This window comes from Spermophilus citellus, assembly GCF_964194105.1.
Source record: "Spermophilus citellus genome assembly, chromosome: 5".
NCBI lineage: Eukaryota > Metazoa > Chordata > Mammalia > Rodentia > Sciuridae > Spermophilus > Spermophilus citellus.
In genome coordinates this window covers 174381282-174398393 of record NC_138186.1, presented here as the reverse complement: position 1 = coordinate 174398393, position 17112 = coordinate 174381282, and the positions used below count along the sequence as shown (strand labels likewise).

Genomic DNA, 17112 nt, shown 5'->3' with positions numbered 1-17112 from the left:
GGGAACGCTCATTGTATTAGCCTTAAGACCAAGAATTTGACTAACTGGAAGGACCCATTGCGGTCCAGTCAGGTCTCAGGGAAGCATTCTCAGTGCTGTATTGAGCTAAGTAGCCTCAGGGGAACAATCAGGCTCAGGAACCCCCGTAAATAGCTCTGCTTTAAACATAACTACCTTGGCTATTATCTCCGAAGTACTAATCCCAGTGCCTCCTTCTTCTAATAGTCTTTATAATGCCACTCATTTTAAGGCCTCTCCTTACTGTACCCCTAATCTTGGTTTCCCCCCAACATTTACGCCTTGTCAGGATCATTCTTGGGAGAAACGTCAAGTTGCTAAAGGTTTCTCCCTTTCCCCCTCTCTTAAGAGGTATGTTTATAACTTTGACAACAGTGCCAACTCCTCTCTTTCCAGGAATTTAAGCCTCTGTATGATCTCCTCCAAGGAGACCCTTCCCCCAGCTCAGTCAGGAATCCCACACCTGAGGCTCTACAATCATTAAGACTGATAGAGAAGGCCCTACAAGACATGCAGGTTACCCAGATAAACTATTCTATGCCTATTTCGGGAGCTCAAACTGTTTATACAGACGGAGCAAAAAGGAGGGTTTGCTGTTGTTTTTGATGGATCTCAAGTAATTCGACACCCTGTTCCTAGACTGTCTGCCCAAATATCAGAAGTTGAGGCTCTAATTATGGCCCTTAAACTATACAATTCCATCCCACTTAATGTGTATACTGATAGTCTCTATGTTGCTAAATTAGCCTCAGTTGTTGAAACAGCCCCTTATATTGGCAGACAATCTACTATCATGGAACAATTACAAACGGATCAACTCCTTAGCTCCATGCTAAATTCCATCTAAATGCACAATCCTTACGCTTCTGTGCGGGGTGCTTACGTGATCAGGCTCTACAAATTGTTTTCTTATGCCCAGTGTGTGCTCCATTCATTCATTCCCCTAGTCTAAGTGTTAATCCTAGAGGCTTACACACCAATGATGTCTGGCAAAATGATGTTACCCATTTCTGGTAAACAATAGAGGGAGAATCAGATATTACTATTCAGTTTACTTCCAATGGAAAACAGCAGCCAGATTGGACTTAAGGATATCTCTGGGGGCTGGGTATTTACACCCCCGGACAGTACAATCCTGGCCTGCTTTTTCGGCTTAAATTGACCACAGAACAGCCTACTGGAAGTTTAATAGGACCCAATCAGGTGCTCGGAGATCAAAAGGCCCCATCTGGACCCAAACAGCCTATAGTCCCAGCAGTAATATCTTCCCCCAGCGGTCAAACAATAACTGTGGGCTATCAAACCTTTGATTGTGCCCCTGGGCCCATACACCCTGGAACTGGAGATCGTCTTTTTGATTTGATCCAAGGAGCCTTTTTCGCTCTCAATGCCACTAGTCCTAACAGGACCCAAGATTGCTGGCTATGCTTGACCTCCAGGCCGCCCTATTATGAAGGGGTAGTAATACTGTCTAAATTATCCTCTAATACCACTGTAGATCTTAAATGTTATTCTCTACCCAGCTATAAGATTTAACAGCCATGGCTAAGTCAATTACTGCTTTGGAAAAGTCCCTCACCTCCCTCTCAGAAGTTGTGTTACAAAATAGGAGGGGACTAGATTTATTATTCCTAAGGGAAGGAGGACTATGTGTAGCCTTAAAGGAACAGTGTTGTTTTTATGTAGATCATACTGGGGTAATCCGTGAAACTATGGAAAAGGTCACGGAAAGATTGGCTAAAAGACAAAAGGAGTTTGAAGCACAACAAGGATGGTTTGAACAGTGGTTTAAAAATACCCCATGGTTAACTCCTTTGATATCCACTGTAATGGGACCGCTTTTCGGTCTCCTCCTTATAGCTGCTGTAGGCCCCTGCCTAGGTAAGAGAATGACACAATTTATTAAAGACCAAATTAACATTCTGACTTCTAAGCCAATACAGATCCATTATCAACGCCTGCAGACCAAGGATGATCTTGCTGAAGTTTGTCTCCGACCAATTCGAAGATGATTTTTCTACAATGATCCCTGCTTCATGCCTTCCTCCTTTTGCCCCCTTTTTCTTCTTTATTTTTACTCTATGCCTTGTTGAACCGGAACCAATTAAAGACCCAATAATGACTGGCTGAATAGATACCACTGAACGCCTTGGCAACATCAAGCTGATCTTGTAGTACCCAGAGACGGGCAACTTTCACGCTTGCACTGCAACCTAAGACAGGGGAATGGGGCCTCCCCAAAGACGGGTAAGCAGTGTAGGGGCAGTGAACGACCTAAGACAGGGGCTACTTGATTCCCTTTGACGTGCAACAAACAAAAGGGGGGGAACTGCTGGCACGGATTCCCCCCGGCCCCCAGGGCTTGGATCCAGCCCTGATTTTTGTGCATGTCAAAGAGGCCAGCTCACAAGACCTTGAAGGAGCTCACAAGGCCTTGAAAGATTTGTGGTGTCTGTTTTCGTATTCAGCCAATAACGGTCATGTGGGAACGTCCTGACCTGTTTGGGTCTGATAAGGTTCCTGGTTGAAGGCTTAGTATGAGTAACGGCAATTCACCTCAAGTCTGGCTTGCGCAGATTATCGCCTTAAGATCCGTGCCTTTCTTGTAGGGTGTTACCAACTTGTTTGTCGTTGTATTTCTAAACAGCCACAGTTCAGCCTCGGCTATCCCCCTCCGTCCATCACGATACAGGATGCGAGGCAAGGCACTGCACTTGAGTGATCCTTGAAGTGGACCTCAAGGAGAGCATGTCCTATTGCATGCGGGTTAGACGCGTCCACGCCCCGTCCCACGAGAAAAGCGTCGGCTGATATGGTCTCAGATCTGGGGAAGGCGCCTCCTTGGGGCTGAGCCATACTATGCAGCCACTTCTGCACAGTGGGATAGGACCTCTACTCTCGCCTGTATTGTTTTTAGAAAACAAAAGGGGGAACTGTAGTGAGCCGTTTCTGCGAACTGCGGTCGCCATTACAAGATGGCGCTGGCTCGACTGTGGTTTGTGACAAACAACTCCTTAATTGGGAGAGTTGGTGCGTGGTTTTCTAACACCCTATGAGAAAGCTCCACGTGGCAGCTTCGCATTGGGGCTTGAGATGCTTTATTAAGGCTGGTAGGAGCATTCGGGAAGAGGAAGATGAAGAAAAAGAAGATGAAGAAGAGAGTAGAGTGTAAGAGATCTCGAGAACCAGAATAAACGACTGGAAGAAGATTCCCGGTGTTGCGTCTTCCTTGCGGGCAAGGGGGACGCGACAGGTAATCATGACTCATTCTGACTTGTCCTTTTCCTCCACGTGTGCCATGTATTATACATTCAAAAGTAATCCCTTGTGAATTTTACTTATTTATTTCTGTGCCAGAGACCAATATGTGGAGGCCTCGTCAGTGACTAAATGATATGTAATAGCTGTATTCACCTCTCCCCTAAGACCGTGTGAGATAGCTTAGAGATTACGAATCCCACAGAAGACAAGCCTCCTATCTCCTCTGGATGGAGTGGGAAATGAGAGGTGGGCAGCTTGCCCAATGGCCTTGGTCCTAGGAGTCCAGAACTCCCTGCTGGCCTCATCCATTGGGACCAGCAGGCTCAGGAAGGCAGGCTGACCTTGTGTTCCAGTCTTGGTTTCTGGACCAGAGGCAGAGGGTTCCTCCTGTCCTCCTCAGAGAAGGGGAGCACCTGCAGGGCAGGGCAAAGCGGGAGCACCCCACCTTATGCTGTTGGCAGGACCTGAGGGTCTGGACGGTGTGGGGCAGGAGCCGGGGTGGGAGGGCAGACTGCTCCAGCACTGAAGCCAGGAGCTGGGCTGCACCCTGACCGTGGGCAGGCCAGAGCTGTCTGGGGGAGATCAGGTGGGCTCTGACTGGGGTTCACACTCTGCCTGTGAGCTCTGCACTCAGGGCTGTTGGTTTCCTCTCTGAACTTGCCTCCTCCTTTGCTGTAACCACGAGTGTGTAATGAGGGTCAGACTTAGCTGGGGCCAGCCTGGGGCCACCTGGGGTCACTTGCCTCTAGGAGATGGCTGGTGGGTGGCCATCAACCCCTCAGATTTCAAGGTGCAGGTAGGAATAGGATGAGCCCACCGACTGCAGTGTCCATGCACACACCTTCTGGGTGCCCACAGGGGCACGTGCTGCCCCCACGTGTGGAGAAAGGGCAGCAACACCAGGAAACACGTGGAGCTGATCTCGAGGGAGAAGTTCTGCTGACAGTGTTCCTCTTGCCTTAAAGCAGCCTCCCTTCTGAGAGCAGCACCTGCTTGTGGATCGCAAGTTCTACTGGTCTGTTCATATTCCACCTGGCAAGCTTGGAACTGGAGCACGCATTACACTTCAAAGGTAAGACAGAGTTCAGTCTTCTCTGACATCGTCTCTTACACTTGAGGGTTTCTTGGAATGACATGAGGGGTAGTGAAAGTTTAGGGGTGCAAGCCTACCGCTCAGGTTTGAAGGTCACTTTTATCAGAAGCAACGTGGCTCCTTACCTGTGACTTCTGTGTTTCTAACCCAAAGGACACTGTTTCAGTCCTGCATTTCCCGACCATCTGGCAGAATCAGCACCTGTGGTGTGCCCCTCCCCTCCCTCCTAGCCCCTTCCTTGCGTTGCTCAGCCTTTCTGCACCCTCTGTGCTGTGTCCCGGCCCTCTTCTTCACATGCACCAGGCTCCTGTGCACCCCCTCTCCCTGCACACACATGCCCTGAGTACTGCCAGCTCACAGACCCCCGTCTGCATGTGTTGTCACCCTAACCTGAGGCCCTGTCCTTCCTGGCTCTCGGTCACTCTCGGGTTTCTGTGCCCAGCAGGAAGCAGTGGCACTTACCCAGTCCTGGCCTCCACCTATCTGCAAGGTGGCCACCCTGGCCACTCTCTCCTCTGCACTTGAGCCCAAGAGCCTTCTTAGAGGCTCACTTGGTTTGGTCCTTCTGAGGTTTCCGAGGCGTTCAGGGTGGAGTAGCCATTCCTCTGCTGGGCCATATCCCATTCTAGGTCCTCCAGGGCCCCTGGTTCTTGTCGAGTGCCCCAAGGTCATGGCTTTCCTTCTGTCTTCTGAATCCTCCAGACTGCAGGGCGAGTGGATCAGTTCAGGCCTCTTCTCCACTGACCGTGCCCCCGTCCTGTCCCTCCTGTTCAGCGTCAGGGCCACTTGCTCAGTCCTGGGAGGTGGGTCCTCACTGGAAGCTCCCTTCTCCTCTCCAACACTCGCACAGCCTGTGGCGGCTTCATGTTTGTCACCTCCTGCCCAGTGTCTGGTTCTGGGCCTCATGACAGGGAGGCCCATCTCCTCCCTGGCCACGTCCCTGGCTACTGGTGCAGGTAACCAGGTGGAATGGATGGATCTGCCAGGCTCGGTTCCCTGGCTTGCCACCTAAACATTGTCTCCTTGTCTCTGCTGCATGTCAAGACTTCAGGTGCCTCAGCGTCCAGGTGGCTGGTTCCTGCGCTGTGACGAGCCAGGCTGCTGACCACAAGGTCAGTGGAGGTCTCACCCCCTGCTCCTGCCAGGCGCATCTCCCGCAGCACTGCCAGCTGGCATGGCACAGAGACGGCCCCGAGTTGTGTGTGCTGTGCAGCTGCAAGCACCTGTCGAGTGGCATAGCTTGGCCCACATGCAGCAGGCTTGACATGGAAAGCCGTGCTGTGAGGAGGGCCGTGGATGTAGACCTGCGGTCTCCTTAGTGTCTGGCCATGTCATTAACTGTGTCACAATGCTGTCCTTCATAGGCCTTTTGCCTGCTCACGTCCATGTTTGGGAAGAGAATTGCCATACTGGAAGTCAGCCTGGATACTCTGGTGAGGTCCCAGCGGGGCCCTGTCCCTGAGAAGGCACTGTCAGTGCTGGCGAGGTACAGTCTGCTCGAGGGCGATGTCCCCATGTGGGTGCTGATTGTGTTCATCAGTGAGCATTTTTCAGATTTTTTTCTTTTTGGTACCAGGGATTAAAGCCAGGGGTGCTTAACCACTGAGCCACGTCCCTAGCCTTTTTCTTTTTTATTTTGAGACAGGTTCTCACTAATTTGCTTAGGGTATTGTTAAGTTGCTGAGGCTGGCCTCCAACTTGCAATCCACCTGCCTCAGCCTCCCAAGTCACTGGGATGACAGATGTGTACCACACACAATGCATAGCTAGATTTCTTTTTATGTTAAGAAATAAAGGTAAAATTTAGTAAATACTCAGCCATCCTAACCCTATGTGAAAGGAATTATTGTTCATACCATTGCTTCTTTTATCTTATTGAAAATGAAAAGATTCATAGTTTAACACAAAATACTATTTTATTTCAGAATAGAATGCAGATTATAAGATAGCACATTTATTAAAAATATAGTGAATTTTCCTTTCAGAACAAGAATAAGCTTGATAGTTTTTATTCCAAATATTGTATTTTTTATTTCTAAATATTGTGTGTCCTTGTCTGTGTGAATTAATCATTTGTTACCATACTTATTGTGTGTTCCATTGAGCAATTCCATTTTATCCTTGTTTGCTTTATAGCCTGGCTTTATTTTTGTTTCAGCTCCTGTGTTCTACCAACTTCTCCCCTGTATCTTGGAGTTGCTAAGGGGAAAAGTACTAAACCTTCTGGTCAAAAACAATCTGGTTAGTAGAATACACTCTAAAACATAAAAGTGCAAAGCTGACTCGGACATGCTCCGTGAGTCCTGCCTCTCAACATGCCAGTCGGTGTGCTGTCCTGCCTCTGCTGCTGCCCTGCCTCTCTGGAGTGGACTGCACATCCTCCGTGGCTGGGCAGGCGTGCGGTGTCTCTTCCTGAGCTGTGGTCCTTCACAGGCATTCAGAGGCTGGCTTCACACGGGTGGTTGTGTCTGTGGCCAGGGCTGGGTGCACGTGGAGGGTCCCCAGTGACCACACGTCCTGCTAATCCACCCTGCGTACTCCAGCATGTGTTTCCCAGACAACCAACCATGATGTAGTTCTATCCAAAGAAACTGTGATCCCTTGGTCTCTTGTATTGGCCATACCATGATTCATTATTCTTGATTGTCTAAAAAATGCTTTTTTATGCCTTTGTTCTTAATAACCTACTTGTTGCTTTTTTTCCAAGAAAAGATTTGAAAGTTGCTTTCATTTGAGAGGCAGGCTTCCTTCTGTCCCAGTACTCACTGTGTAGGAATCACTGATATTCTTTTTTACCCTTCAATGTTCAATCTGAACTCTTAACTCAGTATTGTTAAATGTCTTACTTGGCCTGCTTAAAACAATTAAGGCCCTCAAACAAACCATTTTTATGTTCTGCTCACAGACACCGCAGAGATGGCTCGCACTGTACCCTCCCCTTGGAGGGAACTGTCCCTGGGCTCTGCCTTCTGACCTTGGCTGTGCCCATGTGTGCCCCAGGCCTGGCTGTGGTGGACACCCACCTCCTTGGTATTTCTGGGAGCTCTGCCCCTGGAGCTCCCTGTTCTGAAGAGTAGGAAGTCATTATATGACTTTCCTCTACGGGTGGGCAGCCCCCACTGTGCTGACTTGGCTCCCTGCCATGTCTGAAGAGTTCACACATTAGGTGTGCTTGGTTTCAATGGGGCATCATTTGGGGTGTCAGGTTTGAAATAGTCAGAACTGAATTTCTTTGTAAAACAAAGCAAAGCAAAACAAAAAACACATATCACTTAATATTATGCATTTATCCATTTTCTGAAGCTATTTTATAATTTGTACAAAATATTTATCTTTAGAGGCTGGGGCTATAGCTCAGTGGCAGAGTGCCCGCCTCGCACATGTGAGGCACTGGGTTCCATCCTCAGCACCACATAAAAATAAATAAATAAATATATTGTGTCCATCTACAACCAAAAAATATTTTAAAAAAATTTATCTTTAACATCAAGGATTAAATTTACGCAAAAGTAAATAGTTCTGGCAAAATTGTTTTTCATCTGAGAGCATTTTTGAGGTTTGCAAGTATTTGTGGTAAGTTCATGTGTTGCTGGTTTTTTTGTGAGGCACGGGGAGGGTGTCTGTATGTATCTGTGTGTGTGTGTCTGTGTGTGTGTGTGCATGTGCATGTGTGAGTGTGTGTGTGTCTGTGTCTGCGTGTGCGTGTGTGTGAGTGTGTGTGTGTGTGTCTGTGCGTGTCTGTGCGTGTGTCTGTGCGTGTGTGTGTCTGTGTGTCTGTGCGTGTGTGTGTCTGTGCGTGTGTGTCTATGCGTGTCTGTGTGCGTGTGTGTGTCTGTGCATGTGTGTCTGTACGTGTGTGTGTCTGTGTCTGTGCGCCTGTGTGTGTGTCTGTGCGTGTGTGTCTGTACGTGTGTGTCTGTGTGTCTGTGCGTGTGTGTGTCTGTGCGTGTGTGTCTATGCGTGTCTGTGTGCGTGTGTGTGTCTGTGCGTGTGTGTCTGCACGTGTGTGTCTGCACGTGTGTGTCTGTGTGTCTGTGCGCCTGTGTGTGTGTTAGAGCTTGGTGAGGAGCTCCACTTCTGTTGGAAGGCACCAGGTGTCGCTGTAGCCAGGCTTCCTTGGTGCTCTGTGCATGGACACGGCAAGCAGCTGTGTCCTTCTAGAGATGCTGTGTGCGTCTGGGTCCTTAGTAGGAAGGCCGTGCTTGTCACTGATGGACAGACGCTGCTCCCAGACACTGCTCCCAGGCAGTCTCCTTCCCTGCCCGCAGCCCCAGGGCTTCCTTCCCACCAGTGCTCCAGCCACGACTGGAAGCAGCATAGCACAGAAGAGCTGGCATCGTCCACGAGCGTTTGAAGGGCACCTTTGAAGGGGACTGTGTTCTGCCCATGCAACTGAGTGCAATTTAAGGAATGAGAGGGAACTGTCCTTATGCTTCTCATTCCCGTGGTTAGTCTTCTCTGGCTGCTGTGTGGGCCTGCACTGCACCATGGGACCTCTCCACTGTAGGTCAGAAGCTCCTCTGGTCTGTGTGGACTTCTCTGTTTTAAGAGACTGTGGTCTTTCTGTGTTCACAATGAGTTGTGACATTGAGTTTCTGCTGCTTCTCTAATGTCTTCCCACAGCTGTGCAGAGTGCCGTGGGGGACCAGCCCTTGGTTTTCCACGCCAAAGTCAGGTCGTCCGGTTACGCATTGCCACCGCGGTGAGTACAAAGCAAAACCGTGGCCCTGCCCCAGACGTGGGTTCAAATATGGACACAGATGGGTCCTTGAGGGTCCCATCATGGAGAGGGGCAGGGTTCTAAGCAGGAGCTGTGATGTGGTGGCGGAGACCCCAGAAGGTCTGTCCCGGCAGTGGGGGGCACTGCAGCAGCAGAGGTTTATTGGGTCACTACTGTGTACTGGGCCCCTCCTAAGCCCACCCACTCTGGTGAGTGAGAAGCTAGGATGGGAACAGGAGGAGCGGGGTGCTGGGAATGGTGTGGCCCACCAGGCTGACAGGGCCTTTTTCAGAACTGCAGCACTGGAGCATTGAGGTTCAGGTTGTTCAAAGCCGAAGGGAGAGGTGCTGACTCTGTGAGGTTCACAGTCAAGGAAATGCGAAACACAGGATGCCTAGACTACAGCCGAGTCTCGCGATCCCCTGGCCCCTCATAAGCCTTGAATTTCTCAAAGGCAAATTGTCTTTCTTTATTGAATGTACACACCCCCTGCCAAGTCTGGACCCTTTATTTGTCCTTCACATAGTGACCAGAGCAGCCCTGTTACCTGGAAGCACCTATATGGCCCCTTTGCTTAGAGCACATGGCAGGCCTTGGCTGAACGCCCTGCCTTGCCAGACTGCTGCCCTCACCTCCCTGCTCCCTGCAGTCTCCCTCCAGCTCCACCTCCACCCCCAGGCCCTGCTCAGGCTTCATCTGGGCCGAAGTCCCAAGCTGCTCTGGTCTCAGTCTCTTCCACTCCCATGGCCCTTTCCCGCATCACTCTTTCTCTTTGGCACAACCGTTTCACTTAGTGTCTGATCTGCAGACCCCTATGCTTGGGGTGAACTTGGCACCTCAGATTCTCTTATATGACACTTGTAAATGGGTGAGTGGTGGATGGATGGAGGTAAAGATGGAGAGATGGGGATCTGGGTAGAGAAATGGATGGGTGAAGATACGGAGAGGGATGGAGAGAAGGCTAGATAGAGATGTGGATAGATGGAGAGAAGGATGATAAATGGATGGGTGGAGGGTTAGAGAGAGGATTACAGATGGCTGGACATATGGATCAATGGGTGGGTAGGTGGAGAAATGTACGGTGGGTGGGTGGAGATGTGGATGGATGGGTAGAGAGATGAATGAGGACGGAGAAAGGGATGACTGATAGGTGGAGGGATGGATAGATGGAGATATGAATGGATGGATGGAAAAATGGAAGATGGATGTAGAGATGATTGGATAGAGGGGTTGATGAATGGAGAGATGGACGCATGGAGGGAAGAGTAAACGGTTGGATGGATGGTTGCATGGATTCTAGATTTGTGTCTCAGCAAAATTATGCATCAGTCCATGTCCCTAACCTGTGGGTGCCTCAGTGCCTGTGGCATCTGTGACATTGAATGTGGACTCCTTGGGCCACTGTTTTGAGGCATGCTGTAGATGTGGGGCTGTGTGCTGGAGCCCAGGGGAAAGAGGCAGGTCCCAGGTCATGGTGTCCTCAGTGCCTTGCTGCAATTTGAAACCTAACAGGAGAATTTCAGGGTAGCATTGTAGGATATTAGAAAGTTTTGGAGATGTGCAGCAAGGTGACATCTCTGAGGTGTGGGATAGAGGGACAGATGGAGGAAGGAGGAGCAGGAGGCAGCTGAAACTATTCATGCAGGTGTGTACATATTCCTTCTCCTGTAATATGTAGATCTCTTAAGAAATTTAATTTATGAAAGTGACATGTAAGCATTTTCTTTCCACAGTGTCACTATGTTTTCAACAAAGACTAACATCAAGAAAGATGGTAAAAGATCTTCAAAATGCAAGATCAATTGCAAACGGTATGAAAGTTAGTGAATGCCTTCCAAGTAAATTTAAATAACTTAGACGTTTAAATGCTCTGATTTTTCTCAAACAGGTATAAGACTGTTTTTTTCAGCTTTTCCATCTCTGACCAAGTACCTGATAAAAACAACTAAGAGGAGGAAAAGTTTATTGGGATGTAGGGTTTCACAGATGGCCAAGTCCATTGTTGTGGTCCTAAGGCAAGGCGGGATATCAGGGGCAAGGGCCCAGTGGAAGACGGCTGCTCAGCTCATGGCATGGTCAAGAGGGAGAGAGGAGAGGCAGGAAGGGGCAGCAGGAAGGGCAGCTCTTCTAGGGCACACCCCACGGCCCACTCCTCCTGCCACACTCCACCTGCCCCAATCACCCCCAGTCAGTCCATTCCAACGAGTCCACTCAGGTGTCAGCTCTCACCGTCCAATCATTTCACCTCTGAACACGCCCGCGTTAGCAGGACGCCTCACACTTGAACCATGACAGAGACCTTGTATGCGTGTGTTAGTATGTATGCAAACATGGGTCTCTACTGTACTATCTGTAGGTGTCCTTTTAGTCAACTTCTTTTGGTGTTAATTTTCAGACACACTGCTCTTCTTACCACCTTGACAGTTTTGAATATTTTATGCTTTGTTAAAATTTAGTTTTAGAAGAGAGCTGTGGCTGAGGATTAATCCTGATGAGCATCCAAGATCGGAGTGGATGAAACTAGCAGCTGGAGAGCCACTGCTGTTTCCAGTGGCTGCTTGATTTGGAAGTCCCTTCTGCCCAGCAGGGCCAAGCCCTGACCCTTACTCTGACTCACGATTGGGTGTGCAGAAAGAAGAGCTGGGTCCTCCTAGGCTCTTTGCAGGGCTGGGCCATGACGGGAAGAGGGTATGGGCTATCAAACTGAACATCGTTTTAATTTGCATTGTATTTGCATTTGGGCAATCATGTTTACAGAAATGCTTCAGAACACTGATTGCTTACTAGCATGTGTTAGCTGTACATTTTGGTGAGGGTTAGTGTGGGATTTAAACACATCATCAAATCCAGCCTCCATTATCCACCCTCCTCACCTGCTTCTTTCCAAATGCCAGCAACATTTTTGTACATTTAGGTCAACTTTTCTTTAAACTTCTATGTGTCAGAATAGGCAGTATTTGGATTTGTGCCTCTGGATCATTTCACTTCATTTCACCTCCAGTTCCATCCATTTTCCTGCAAATGACAGGATCTCTTCTTCTTTATGGCTGAATGATACTCCATTCTGTATATATGCCACATTTTCTTTTTCCATCAATTGGTCAATGGGCACTTGGGCTGGTTCCATATCCTGGCTACTGGCAGCAGTGGCCCCATGTCCCTGGGCATGCGGGCATCTTGCTTGTGAGCCAAGTGCCTTCTGGGCTGCTGTGCTGCGTGCCAGTCCAGTCTCAGTCTGGAGGCCCCACCTGCCCGCCCCCCAGTGCAGAGGGCCCTTTGCTTCATGTCTTGATTGACCTTTGTTAGTTTATGTTTTGATAATAGTGTTCTAATTGGAATGGGATAGTATATAATTATAGTTTTAATTTTGAGTTGTATTTCACTAATGGCTAATAATAATGAGAATCTTTCATAGATCTTTTAATCTTTCTTTTTGTTGGTTGTTTGTGTTTTTTTAAGAAGGGTCTTTAGAGCATTTGCCCATTTTTAAATCGGATTATAAGGTTTTCAGATTTTTATATTCTGCATCTTACTTCATCCGTGTTTATTGGTGTGTTCTTAAACTTCTGCAACCCCCTGCGCTTCCTGGTGGTGTCATGTCAGAAGGGGATCCAGCGTGTGCTGCAGCAAATGCATCTGACCACAGAAACTGTTCTGCCCAGTGTGAAGCTCCGCACTGCTCTTGGGTTCTTTGGGCCAGTGTCTCTCTCTGCAGGGTGCTCCTGCTTTGCAGACTGAGCCAGCCGTCCCTCCCCTCCTGTGGCTTTGGCCCTGTGCGTGTTCTGTGGGGAAGTGAGATGCAGTGCTCCTCAGCCTTGGCCAGGTGCGGGCAGGCACTTGTGAAGAGACTGCTGTGTTGCAGTAGGAGGGGCAGGCCGGCCCAGCTCCTGGGTGTGCTCCTGGCTCACAGCAGTGGTGCTGGCTTTCAGAACCCTATGCTTTCACATAGAAGTCTGTGTTTTCCGCCCACCTACTCGTGCCATGTGTTTCCCTCTGTATTTCTGTAATAAATGTATATGGGTGGTTTTAAGCCCCGTCCACTGTGTGGGGACTTAAGTGGGTGAGGGACCTGACAGGGGCACACATGCCCTGAGGAGAGCCAGTGGAAGGGCTCTGTGTGTCTTGTGGCCACCTCAGGACAGGAGCGGCTCCCTGGGGGAGGGGGAGGGGCGGGTGCTGCTTTCCCAGCAGGGTGCTGCATTTTAGGGTCAGTTAGACGCCAGCTTTCCTTGATGTCTTGTAGACACCGAGAATGTGATCATTTCCACGGTGGCTGTAAGCAGTGTGTGTGGCTCACTGGAACGGAGTGACTCAGTGACTCAGGTGGGAGGAGGCGTGGGTTTTCAGCTGCAAATGGGTGCAGAAGTGGCACGCCAGGAGTCTGTCTCTGCCTCGGCAACCTGGGCAGCACGGTCCTCCCTCGGGGTGCTAGCTCAGTGGTACAGCACCTGCCTTGCACATGTGAGGACCTGGGTTTGATCCTCAGCATCACATAGACATAAATAAAGATATTGTGTCCATCTACAACTAAAACAATATAAAAAGAAAAGAATTGCTTTGAATGCATCAGAGCAAATTGGTGATTATTTAAAGGTCACTCAATAAGCCAAAAATGAAACTAAAATAAATTATTTCCTAGCTATTTAATTGTCTGGGTGCCCTTTGCTCTAACATTGCTTCAGAGACAACTATGCTAAATTTTAATGAGGAAAACTGGTGATATTCCTATAGAAGGAGCTTTTTAATTTTCCAGATATTTGAACAAGTAATAAAATAATGTACTCTCATGATTTTACAGGGTCCCATTTAAATCTAGAAATGTCTTGATTTTTTTCTGATAGCAAATTTTATAAAACATAAGACTGCTCCAAAAACTTTAACTTTCTAGCAACTCTGATTCTCAAAAGTATATAATTTAGTGTTCTTTTAAAAAGATTGTTTTTACTTAGGACACAATACCAGGATGTACCTTGAAATAATCAGAAAAGTGTGGAACCAGCCTGCTCCAGTTGAGCCCCAGCACTTCCCCTCTCCCCAGCTCCCTGCCTCCTCTCCACAGATCCTCTTCAATCCATTTACTGTTTACGTTACATTTTTAAAAAATTATTGTCCTGTGGATATGCCTGATGCTGGGCCCCCGGCCACCTTCACACAGCACATATGGAAGTTTGCTCGGATTCTTTCCATTACTCCCCTTTCCAGTACTTTCTTCTTCCTCCTCAATCCCCTTCCTCCACTTTACTGATATTTCCTCTACTCAGATGAAATTCCCTCTCACCTCTTCTTCCCCTCTTCTTTTCTCTTCCTTCCTTCCCCCCTTCCCCTCCTCTCCTCTCCTTTGCCTTTCCACTCCCTCCCTCCCTCCCTTCCTTCCTCCCTCCCTCCCTTCCTTCCTCCCTCCCTCCCTCCCTCCCTTCCTTCCTCCCTCCCTCCCTCTATTCCTTCCTCCCTCTCTTCCTCCCTTCCTCCTTCCCTTCCTCCCTCCCTCTCTTCCTCCCTCCCTCCCTTCCTCCCTCCCTTCTTCCCTCTCTTTCTCCCTCCCTCCCTCCCTTTCTCCCTTCCTCCCTCCCTTCCTCCCTCCCTTCTTCCCTCTCTTCCTCCCTCCCTCTCTTCCTCCCTCCCTCTCTTCCTCCCTCCCACCCTTCCTCCCTCCCTCCCTCCCTCCCTCTCTTTCTTCCTCCCACCCTCCTCCATCCCTTCCTCCCTCTCTTCCTTCCTCCCACCCTTCCTTCTGTTTGTCATGCCTTCTTATTTTGTATTAGCTTCCACATATCAAAGAAACTTTGGACCTTTGACTTTTGGGGACCGGCTATTTCACTTAGCCACAGTCTCCAGGTCCGTCCATTTGCTGGCAGATGGCATAGAGTCATGTTTCTCTGTGACTGAGTCGTACTCCACTGTGCATGCATATCCCATTTTCTGTATCCTCTCATCTGTTGAAGGGCACTGAGGTTGGCTCCATGCTCAGCCCCTGATTGGGCTGCCATAGACATTGGTGTGTCTCGTCACTGTAGTATGCTGATTTTAAATCTTTTGGACATACACCAAAGAGTGGGATAGCTGGGTAAATGGTGGTTCCATTCCGAGATTTTTGAAGAATTTCCATGCTGTTTTCCAGAGGGGTTGCACCCATTTGTGGTCCCACCAACAGTGTATGAGTGAACCTTCCCCTACATTCTTGCCAACAATTATTGTTACTTGTATTCTTGATAATTGTCATTCCAACTGGAGTGAGGTGAAATCTCAAACTAGTTTTAATTTGCATTTCCCTAATTTTTAGAGATGTTGAACTTCTTTTTTTCCATATATTTGTTGACCATTGCATTTCTTCCTTTAAGAAGTGTCTGTTTAGTTCTTTTGCCCATTTATTGACTGGTTTACTATTATTATTTTTTGTGGTAAATTTTTCAAGTTCTTTATGTATTCTGGATATTAATGCCCTATCTAAGGAGCAGGTGGCAAAGATTTTCTCCTATTCTTTAGGCTCTCTTTTTATGTTCTTGATTGTTTCCTTTGCTGCTCAGAATCTTTTTAATTTGATGCCATCCCACTTAATGATTTTTTATTTTATTTCTTGAACTTTAAGAGTCTTGTTGAGGAAGTCAGTTCCTAAGTCAACATGTTGGAGTGTTGGGCCTACATTTTCTTCTAGTAGTTGCGATGTTTCTGGTCTAATTCCTAGGTCTTTGATTCACTTTGAGTTGACTTTTGTGCAGTGTAAGATATAGGGGTTACATTTCATTCTTCTATGTGTGGATTTCCAGTTTTCTCAGTACCATTTGTTGAAGAGGATATCTTTTCTCCAAAGTATCTTTATGGCACCTTTGTCTAGTATCATAAAACTGTATTTATATGGGTTTGTCTCTGTGTGTTCTGTTCCATTGATCTTCATGCTGTTTTTGTTATTATAGCTCTGTAGTATAATTTGAGGTCTGGTATTGTGATGCCTCCTGCTTCATTTTTCTCACTAAGGATTGCCTGGCTATTCTGAGTCTCTTATTTTTCCAAATGATTTTTGTGACTGATTTTTCCTAGTTCTGGGAAGAGTGTCATTGGGATTTTGATGGGAATTGCATTGAATCTGTGTAGTGCTTTTGGTAGTATGGCCATTTTGACAATATTCATTATGTCTATCCAAGAACATGGGAGGACTTTCCATATTCTGAGATCTTCTTCAATTTCTTTCTTCAGTGTTCTGTAATTTTCATTGTAGAGGCCCTTTACCTCTTTTGTTAGATTGAGTCCCGAGTATTTCATTTTTCTGAGGCTATGGTGAAGGGGCAGTGTCCCTCCTGTTCAGCAGACTCACCACTGGAGCACAGGAATGCAGCTGATTCATGACTGTGGGTCTGGTCTGCTGCTTTCCTGGATCATTTATGACGCTGGCAGTATTGTGGTGTCATGTCTGGAGTCTTCTAAGTATAGGGTATGTCAGCAAAAAGATGATTTAAGCTCTTTTCTTATTTCGTATAGGGATTTTATTTCCTTCTCTTGTCTGAATTGCTCTGGCTAGGGTGTCAAGGACTATGTTGAACAGGAGTGGTGAAAGTTAGTAAGTATCCTTGTCTTCTTGTTTTTAGAGGAAATGTTTTGTTTTGCTCTGTTCAGAATCATGTTGACCTTGGGTTTGTCATATATAGCCTTTACAATGTTGAGGTGTATTCTTTTATCCTTAATTTTTCTAGTGCTTTAAACATGAATGGGTGCTATACTTTGTCAAATGTTTTTTCTGCATCTATTGAGATAATCATGTGATTCTTTAAGTCTGTTGATGGTAGTGAATTATGCTCACTGATTTCTCTGTTGAAACAACCTTGCATCCCTAGAATGAAACCCCCTTGATCATTGTGCACTATCTTTTTAATGTTTTTTTTTCTTTTGTTATGCAATTTGCCAAAATTTTATTCAGAAATTTTGCCTCTTGCATTTAAATTTCAATCTAATTCTTAAGGTTTGGAAAATTTCCTGATATTATTTTATTGAAAGGATTGTACCTCCCTTTAGTGTGTATTTCAGAGAC

At 47.4% G+C, this 17112-nt stretch overlaps 1 protein-coding gene across 1 annotated transcript in view; it reads left to right on the top strand.

Moving 5' to 3' along the window:
- The window catches only part of WDR27 (WD repeat domain 27), a 189775-nt gene that overhangs the window by 37126 nt on the left and 135537 nt on the right, over window positions 1-17112 (top strand). The window contains exons 10-15 of the mRNA XM_081296596.1: window positions 4245-4351; window positions 5417-5484; window positions 5737-5858; window positions 6531-6613; window positions 8996-9074; window positions 10826-10903. Coding sequence (XP_081152722.1) covers window positions 4245-4351; window positions 5417-5484; window positions 5737-5858; window positions 6531-6613; window positions 8996-9074; window positions 10826-10903 — 537 coding nt within the window. The remainder of the gene's footprint in view (window positions 1-4244; window positions 4352-5416; window positions 5485-5736; window positions 5859-6530; window positions 6614-8995; window positions 9075-10825; window positions 10904-17112) is intronic.